Source organism: Capsicum annuum, unplaced genomic scaffold (assembly GCF_002878395.1).
Source record: "Capsicum annuum cultivar UCD-10X-F1 unplaced genomic scaffold, UCD10Xv1.1 ctg5446, whole genome shotgun sequence".
NCBI classification, from domain to species: Eukaryota; Viridiplantae; Streptophyta; class Magnoliopsida; order Solanales; family Solanaceae; genus Capsicum; species Capsicum annuum.
Window position 1 is genome coordinate 166050 of NW_025862662.1, and position 10228 is coordinate 176277.

The window sequence follows — 10228 nt, forward strand, 5'->3', positions numbered from 1 at the left end:
TGCTTAAATCGACTACATTACTATTAGTTAAACTCTGAACTTATTTTTTCATTTTATGATGTTGATGTCATTATTCCCAGGTATTGTTGATCTTGATCAACCAAATATTATTTAGTGACAAGAAGCAAAAGGTTAAATTCACCTTTGAGCTTATTTTAGACGAAAATTTTAAATTAAATAATTAATGATGGAGATTTTATAGTTTTTTTAAAGAATGTCGTAATCCTTTATATCCGTACTTGGTGTCTATTGCTCTCAATTTTGATGTTGTCCATCTTACTTTGTAGCCAAATTATGTGTGGACAAAAATAATAATTTTTTTTTGATCTGCGATATTTTTCTTTTATTCAATTATTAAATTTTATGTTGTGTTTTTTCAGGTCCAATGTCTTCCTCTTCTTTTAATTGTTTAGGTCAGTAACCTTTTTTTTTTTTAATTAATATATTAATCTTATTAGTTGTTTATATTTTGCACCTATATCAATTTGTGATAATTTACGCTAATTAAATAATTTTTTTTGTGCCAATTATTCTTTCGTTTAAAGACTGAAGTTCTAGATTTTGTTTGAGTTTCACACACAACTACGTTGCATCACATATAAGATATCATTCTTTACATGCAATTATGTATTTTTTGTACTAATTATTTCTTTCGTTTTAAAACGGAAGTTCTTGATTCATTTGATTTCACCACTATATTGCATCACGGATAGATATCATTCTTCTATGAGTAGAGGTGTGCAAAAATAGAACCGATCGATAAATTAAACTAATATAAATGTTGCTGCTTTATTGAATTTTTGGGTCAATTTTTTAATAATTTTATAAAAAAATTATCGGGTTATCAGTTCTATTTTGGTGACATATTTTCTCCTGATATTATTAGTGCCTTCACTGCTTCGCAGACCACAGCTGACATTTTATGAGTATTTTCTTATGAGTTAGACTGAATATATTGAAAATTGAATCGCTAAGGATAAAAAATAAATAATCAAAATTGATAAAAGTATATCTTATTGGTTGGTTAATGATTTGGTGTATCTAAAAATCAAAAGTCGATAAACTAAATCAATAGTATTACATAAATTCTAACAAACCAATTATACACACCCCTATCTACGGGTAATTTGACTTTGTTTCGTCACATAAATTGTCTATTAATTATTGTAAAGGATTATAAAATCAAATCTCCCCAAAAGAGTACCCAAAATTTGTTAAAAGATAATTACTTAAAATATTAGTCAAATTTCTCTTTTTCTATGTGTTCCACTTTTTCACATGGATAATTATATATTTCAATGTCTCAAATGGATAAATTTATGTTGCACTTTAAAGAAATTATCAACATCGACAACAATTTTGTTTATATTATGAAACAGTCAATGCGACGGAAAAGAACTTAAATTAACAACTTATTTGTAAAAAAAGTCAGATGAGATATCACAAATATAATATTTGTTCAAATTATTAAAATAAATATAACATTTTTAACTTTAATGGTTACTTTGATAATTTCACTCTTCTTATAGAATTTTGTTATTGATGCGAGACATACGTGCAAAGCACGTATATTTAACTAGTATTTATAAAACAAAGAGTGAGTTTAAAAAATGATGTAAAGTGAACTCAAATGAGATAAGAGTATTTTTTTTCTCAAAATAAAAAAAACTCGATGATATTTTTATAAGTAAAAGTCTCAAATATAATTAAAAAGATTTATTTTTTTAAAACTGCATATTTACGAAGAGAACATGAGTGATCTTTTTAATTTAAATTAATATAATTTTAATAATCATGCGAAGCACGAATTAATTTTCTAGTTGATAGTAAAAAACATTTGACGAAGGTTTTTCCCCAACCCCACCGAAAATTAAACAAAGCATTGAAAAAAAAAAAAAAGCAAGGGTGAAAAAAAAGTTATAAACCTTCCACCCTTACTTTTTGCCAATACATTACCATTGACTTGACACTTGACAGGTCATTCCCCACGTACATTAATGCGTCCTACATGGTAAACCTTATTCTTAATGAATTTATATACTCTTTTTTCTGAATTTATGTGTCATTTTTTTTAATAGGTTATACAAATAAATATTGTACAATTTTATTTAAAAATATTCTTTTTAAACCTTTTATTTTACTCTTAATAATGAGATGACTGTAATTTTTAAAAAGTTTTTAAAAAGACTTTGAATCATTAGCTATATTGACTTCTGTTTTTCATTTTTGTTTTTTTCAAATATGTACTATTCATATTATAAAAATTATAAAAATCTATATCCGAATATAATCAAATTTAATATTTTGTCCATTATGAGATTTTGGAAGTATTCCCGAACCAACTATAAATAGGTTGTGATTCTCAGCATATAATGTATATATCCTTTGCCATGTCTTCTACTCTTCAAATGTAACAAACCAAAACCAAGATTTCATAATTTAAAACTATTCCCAGCTTTTATATTCTTCTTCTTTTTATTTGTTCATGGGCAATTTTATTTCATGCAGTACTTCACCAAAGGTAATGAGTTCAACATCCCCAAGAGTTATTTTTAGAAATGGAGAAATTCAAAAATTTAATGAGCCAATAAAAGCAGCAGAGCTTATGTTGGAATCTCCGAATTCATTTTTAGTTAACTCCAACTCGTTAATAGTCGGCCGAAGATTTTCCCCTCTGTCAGCCGACGAAGAGCTAGAGTTTGGTAATATTTATATCATGTTTCCTATGAAGAGAGTGAATTCCATGATTACAACAAAAGATATTATTTCCATTGGAAAACCGGCACCAGAAACTGAAGCAACGGCGGATAAATTGCTGGAGAACGATGGGTTTGGACCGTTAGGTTTTCCCAAGGGACCAGAATTTAGGTATAGGGTGAGAGTGTCATGTAGATCAAGGAAGCCTTTGTTGGAAACAATTATGGAAGAACAAGTAAAAGTAGAGGGTACATCTAGACGTTATTGACTCTCATTAATTTAGATTAGTATCACGTATGATCCATTTAAGATGGAAATATATCCTACAAAAAATTTTAATCAATTTTAGTGTTTAAATTCAAGACCCAGCAATGAACGAGAGATCTCATCCATCCCAACCCTTTGATTGAAGAATTTCATGCATGCTTGAGCATCACAAGAAGAGACCAAATTATATTACAAACCCACCCGTAGGTCATGTCAGAACAAAAAAAAAAATAGAGTTATGTTTGGAAGTGAATGGAAGTTGAAGTTAATTTTGAATTTTTCTATTTGATTGGAGTGAAAATTATGAAAATAGCTTTTTGATTTTTTTTTTTTCAAATTCTAGAAAATTATGACAATTCTATATCAAAATAAGTTTTCAAAATATTATTTCGAAATACAATGGCCAAACGGACACTTTGTTCAACTTTCTGTTAGGAAAGACGGACACACAATCAAAGAGCCCGACAGGGTAACAACGGAAAATACCCAAGATTAAACTTTCCCTTTCAACTTGAACCAAGAGGAGACAAACAAACCCAAGCAAAATAGAGTAATATACAACAAACAAATCAACCAAATGAAATAAGACAAGAATAAAGACAATCACACAAGACACAAGATTTACGTGAAAAACCCTTCAGTGTGAAGAGTAAAAACCATGGGACCAAAACCTCCACTATAATCACCAAAGAGTTACAATATTGTCCTCCAAAGTGGCCACCAAACAAGTTCCAAACAACAAGCAACAATACATACACCACAGTAACAAAACAAGAGAGTAAAGGAATACAAACACCAAAATCGCAGCTTTTGTTCTAGATTGAAAAACAGGAGCTACAGACCATCAAATCAAGCTCTTCTAGTTCTTAATCAAAGATCGAGATGAGAGGAACACGCAGTCCAAAAATCAGCTCAATCGAACAAGAAACGAAGTGGGAATCACAGTTTAAAGATGACTGATGTGGCTGAAATATTTTAGGCGAAAATCTGCTCTTTCTCTCCTTTTGTGTGCTGAACTCTTATTTTTGTGTATGGTGAATAAGACCTGAAAAGGTCTATATATATGCCCCATAGAATTGGGCTATGGGCAAAGTGGGTTGGTCCAATAAATTGAGCTTCATTTTATCCACATAGGAAGGGACAAAGGTCCATGACCCAACAATTCTCTCCTTCCCGACTATGTGGAGGAGACCGCCATTCCGACGATCATGCAATAATCTTCAAACTTCCCTCTTGGCAAAGCTTTAGTCATCATGTCAAAACCATTTTCATCCATGTGAATCTTCTCAAGTTTAAGAAATTTAGAATCCAATGATATCTCACATCAATGTGTTTAGACTGACCATGAAATGTAGAATTCTTGCCAAGATGTATGGCACTTTGACTGTCGCAATAAAGCACATACCTCTATTGAGCACAACCAAGTTCCCCCAAGAACCTCTTCATCCAAAGCAATTCTTGACAAGCTTCAATTGCAGCAATAAGCTCAACTTCTGTAGTAGATAGAGCAACATATTTTTACAACCTAGATTGCCAAGACACAGCTCCCCCTATAAAAGTAACCAAATACCCTGAAGTAGACTTGCGAGTATCAACATCACCAGCTATGTCTGAATCAGTATAACCACAAAACATAGGCTTTCCTGTACCAAAACACAAACTCAGACTAGAAGTGCCACAAAGATATCTCATAATCCACTTTACAGCATTTTGATATTTTCTTTCCGGATTAGAAAGAAAACAACTAACAATGCCAACAACATGAGAAATATCCGGTCTTATACAAACCATTGCATACATTAAACTACCAACGGCTAAAGCATAAGGAACTTTCTTCATATCTTTCTTCTCGTCAGCACTGGAAGGACACTACTTCGTGCTTAATTTGAAGTGCATAGCTAAAGGTGTATTGACAACCTTAGCCTTATCCATGTTGAACCTTCGAAGTATTTTCTGAATGTACTTCTCTTGTGATAACCACAACTTTTTGGCCTTCCTGTCATGGACAATCTGCATGCCAAGAATCTGCTTTGCTGGTCTTAAGTCTTTCATAGAAAAAGACTTACTCAACTCTTGCTTCAACTTTTGAATCCTGCAAGTATTATGACCAATAACAAACATGTTATCAACATAAAGCAACACAATAATAAAGTCACCATCAGAGAATTTTTGCATAAAAACACAATGGTCTGAAGTAGTCTTCTTGAAGCCCTGCTGACTCATAAAGAAACAAAACTTCCTGTACCACTGCCTAGGAGCTTGTTTCAAACCATACAAGCTCTTCTTCAATTTGCAAACATAATTCTCTTTTCACTTGACTTCAAAACCTTTGGGCTACTCCATATAAATTTCTTCATCTAAGTCACCATGGAGAAAAGCAGTTTTAACATCCATTTGCTCAACCTCTAAATCTAGACTTGCAGCTAAGCCTAGAACCAGACGAATGGATGACATCTTCACAACCGGAGAAAATATCTCATCAAAATCAACTCCCTTTTTCTGGTTAAATCCCTTCACAACCAATCTAGCTCTGTACCGTGGAATTGGATTACCATCTTCATGCTTCACCCAAAAAATCCACCTATTTTTCAAATCTTTTCTATCTTTAGGCAGCTTAACCAAATCAAAGGTATGGTTATCTTGCAAAAATTTAATTTCATCTTCCATAAAATCAAACCACTTTTATTTTTCTTCACTTTCTATGGCTTCATCAAGACTCTCAGGTTCTCCCCCGTCAGTCAAGAGTACATACTCATTGGGAGAATAATGAGATGAAGGTATTCTCTCTTTTGTAGATCATCTGAGAGTACTCTCTGGAGCATCAACAACTGGTTGCTGATAAACCATATCTATTTTAGAATTTCAGAATTGTTACTTGTGTGATCTGAAATTTTTGTGCGCAACATTTTGCTAATTAATTTATTTTTGTAAATTTTATATTCAAGGTTGTTCATATCTTCATATTTTTGAATTTGTCTTATACCTATTTGATTTAATTGATTTAGGTTTAGTTTAATAAATTTATAAATATTGTGGCTTATGAGTGGATTTTATGATTTGGAAGTTCAAACAATGTCTAAGGAGGAGACATGATTCCGCTCACTGCAATCACAAAGTGATATCATAATACTATGGTGAACATCTTTTAAGAAGTCTAAAAGTTTTACAAGTTTGTTTATATTTTGTTGCTTTGCATTTTTAATATATTAAATATTCTAATAAAAAGATTATTTATGGTACAATCTTTTTCTCCTTGAAATTATATATATAAGCATACTCTCATATGTACTCAGTTGGTCATGATTTTTGATGCTAAAATTTTTTATTATTATTGATAGACATTAGTGGAATTGAAGAATATAAATGACAAACTAAAATCAATGTTGATCAAGCCGAGGTGCCATCAAAGATCGCAAAAGGAGAGAACGGAGAAGACTATGTCCGTTTTGGACTTAAAAGAATTTTATGTTGTATAAACCTTGTGAGTTGTGACTTACAAATCTCGTGGAAATTCTTTAATTTGCTTTAATAGAATTATTTAATGCAACCATTAATATTTAATATGTCATGTTACTGGAACATGTATAATTTTTCACTTTTTGTAGCAAGCTAATATGATTTTTTTAGCTCCAATTCTATATAATTCATTGCTAAATGTTTGATTATTTAGCTACTATACAAAAATATTTGTGGTAAATACTTCATATCAGTCATGAATTTTATCATTTGTAACTAAATACGATTACTATTGTCATGAGATCAAGCTATTGAAATAGCTATAAAATTTAAATTTGCATAACAGACAAATTAAATATTTTGTTATAATACAATACTTTTGTGGTTACATGTATGAAGATAGCCAGAAATTATATTTGTCATGGAAAAATCATAAAATTATTTGCTATAAACATATTTCTCATGGTATTTTTTTTAACCAACACAACTAAAATACAAAATTTTTTGTAGCAATAAGTATTAGCTGAGCCACAGCCTAGGTAAATTTTTGTAGCTAACTATTAGTTATGCTAGTTCTTGCTATGACAGCTATAAAAAAAATTGTGGCTAAAGCATTTAGTCACGAAAATTATCATATTTAGCTACAACATAATTAGTATATATACATACAAAGATTTATAGCAAATTGTAAGATCCCGTAAAATTTTAATCATTTATTTTTTATCCTTCCGTGTGCGTAATATTAATTTTTGACTTGAATTATGATGAGGGACGTTAAAAAGGATATTTTGAAAAAGTTTCAGAAATTTTGAAAGGGGTTCGGGGTCATTTTGGGACCCCGAGGCAGTGAGGATCCGCGAAGTGGCATGCCACGCCACTTAGGTTCAGTGAGAAGAGCATGACATGTTGGCTACCCTCCATGATAGCGGTGTGCCGCATTTCTATGTTAATTTCATCTAGTTTTTATTTTTTTCCACTTGGGGTGAGGGGTTCTTTTTGGTCCTTTAACCCTTACACAACTTAAAAACACCAAATTAACCCTCTTTCTTCGGCTGTCATAGATCAAACACTACACTTCTCCTGTTTAACTCCCAACCCAAGAAAGTTTAAAAGTTTTATTAGGAATTAACCATTCAGGCTCTAAACATCGAATTCTCTTTAATTTCTTCTATATTTTAGGCAGGTTTCTCTTTCCTTAACTTGAATTTTACATTATAGCATCAATTTATTAAATATTCATCTGGTTTGAATTGATGTGTTTGAAACTGGGTTGAGGATTTTTAGTTGTTATTGTTTGAATTACGTTTTCCATATTTTAAATGGATTATACATGCTTTAATTGTTGGTTTTGGGACCGAAGTGGTGCATTGTGATTATGGTTGAAATGGGTGACATGAGTTTTACCAAACTTGCTAAAACTTTTGGCTTAGTTATAGCACTAACCTCAAACCACATTGTAAACTTAATTTTGAATATGGATATTTGCATAATTTAACTTGTCTTTTGGAAAATATTGCATTGCATTAAAGGATAAATGGATAAATATGATTTTGAAATGCCCTTGGTGGCCATGGTTTTGGATTTTAAATGGAACTTGAGAGTTTAATGGTTATATGGATAGGTTTGGCACAAATGGAATAAATTTCAAGCATATTGGTATGACGATACCATATTGAAAAATGCCTTGATAAATGATTGATTTATGTGCAAACTATTTTAATTTGGTCTTAAGGAATATTGTGTAGCTCACCGTGAAGGTGTAGTCCTGGGGGACCAACACTGAAAACAATGTTGGCTGATGATGGGGGGTCTATATGACCATGTGTTTGGATGCACATTATATTTCAGATGGCTATCACCTTGGTGTCTTTAGCCTTTTATTGATACATGCGGTTAACATGGATTGGGGACCTTCCGACAGGGGGAATAAGATCCATATTGCTCATGAGTGCCTTTAGGACATAGCGAGCAACATAATTCAGGATAATGATTTAAACTATCATGTTAATGGACCCTTGTCCCTATACTGGCATCCTATATATGTATGTATAAATGTTGTGCATGTGGTTTAAACTGGTTTTTAACAAATGCACTATTTTATCCTTTTTTCTCGAGTTACATACAATGCTTGCCCCACTGACCGTCTTTAGATGCTACAGCATTTTATGATATAGGTTTGGAGGACCTTTCTATTGCTTTTGTGCAATATTAGGTGGTTGAGTACTTCTATTGATCAACTGTGAAGTGGTGAGACTATAAGGCATTTAAGAATGTTTTTATTTCTTATGTTCTATTTTGGACTATTGAGTCTAGTTGCTATGAAACTTCTCTAACTTTTGATTTATTCACATTTTAGATCATGCCTTCTCAAAGATTTGATGATCGTAGGAACTTTGCTGGAACCTCTGTCCCACCCGAGGAAAATATGGAGGGGATTCACCCTACTTATAGAGTGCAGATCCGGTCTAGGGTCCCTACTCCTGACTGCTTCACCTGGGGTTCCACTGGTCCCTACTAGTCCTCCTTGGGATTTTTGGGCTGGTGATACTTATGCTTAGTTACTTCAGCGAGATATCTCTAATGCAAAGTTCCATCAGTCTATTCAAATGCTTTCCCAACTAGTGGCATCACAATCTCATCGATTTGATCTTGTATGTCCTGCTATTAATTCATATGAGGTTACTAGGGTTGGCCAGTTTATTAGGTTAAATCCCCCAACATTTATTAGATATAAGGTTGAGGAGGATCCTTAGGGGTTTATTGATGAGATAAAAAAGATCTTTAGAGTTATACATGCTACTAATTCAGAGGGTGTGGAGTTTGCTGCTTATCAGTTAAAGGATGTGGCTTACCAGTGGTATGAGGAATGGGAAGAGATTAGGGGTGATGGTGTTGAACCAGTTATGTGGGATGAGTTTTCAGGTGATTTTCTTGATCACTTCTTTCCTCAAGAATTGAGGAAAGCTAAGGCCAAAGAGTTTTTGAACTTAAAATAGAGCTAGATGAGTGTTATGGAGTATGCCCCAAAATTCTAGCAGTTATCCCATTATGCTCAAGAGTTGATATCTAATATAAGGTCCCGAATAAGGAAATTTGCTTCTGGTTTGTCCCGTGAGTTAGTGTTAGAGTATAAGGCTGCAATGTTGGATAATGATATGGATTTTTCTAGGATGATGGCTTATATACAACAGGTGGAGGACGAGAAAAAAAAAAGTAGAGATAGGAGAAAGGTAGAATAAGAAGTTTCGATGTACAGAGTACGGAGCAAATTAATAGAACAATGAGAGAGATGGTAGGCAGTGGATTAAGAAGAAGACTTAGGGAAATTTGTAATGACCCTCTTGGTTATTTTTCATATTTTGTTTATTTTCACCATTAGATCTTTCCCATAGTAGCCCCAAATCATTTATGACTTGCTGGGACTGATAGTTAGGTTACCGGGCAGTTTATTTAGTTTTTAGAGCTAATTTTTTGTTTGGAAGTCTTCGTTGGTTTTAAATGGACATCGAGCAAAATCTTCAGTAAAACAATCCTGTATAAAAATAATGACTACACCAATAGCTTCGAATATCGATTTTAGGCTAGGTAGAACCTTAGTTTGGGTCCCAATGCAATCAAACTTATTTCGACCTATTGGCTAAAAAGTTGAAAAATTAAAAATATGGGTGTGGAACTCATATTTGGTCAAACAACCTTAGATGGAAAATCCGACTTTACCATTGCATCCAGAATGTCAAATTTAGTGTGGTTACATAGTTCATTTGTGTATATCGAATTCCGAATGAATCCTGATACATTGGCAGAAACT

The 10228-nt window shown here is 32.5% G+C and overlaps 1 protein-coding gene across 1 annotated transcript; it reads left to right on the forward strand.

The window, feature by feature from the left end:
• Nucleotides 1-2524: 2524 nt before the first annotated feature.
• Nucleotides 2525-8938, forward strand: LOC124893137. The gene is made up of 2 exons (XM_047404244.1): nucleotides 2525-2932; nucleotides 8777-8938. The coding sequence occupies exons 1-2, from the start codon at nucleotides 2525-2527 to the stop codon at nucleotides 8936-8938; spliced, it is 570 nt and encodes a 189-aa protein (XP_047260200.1).
• Nucleotides 8939-10228: the final 1290 nt, after the last annotated feature.

Excerpts from the sequence above, each read along its gene's own strand:
- LOC124893137 (XM_047404244.1), top strand. The coding sequence starts at position 2,525 with ATGAGTTCAACATCCCCAAGAGTTATTTTTAGAAATGGAGAAATTCAA. Across the intron at positions 2,933-8,776 it reads AAACAATTATGGAAGAACAA|ATCATGCCTTCTCAAAGATT; the intron begins GTAAAAGTAGAG and ends TTCACATTTTAG.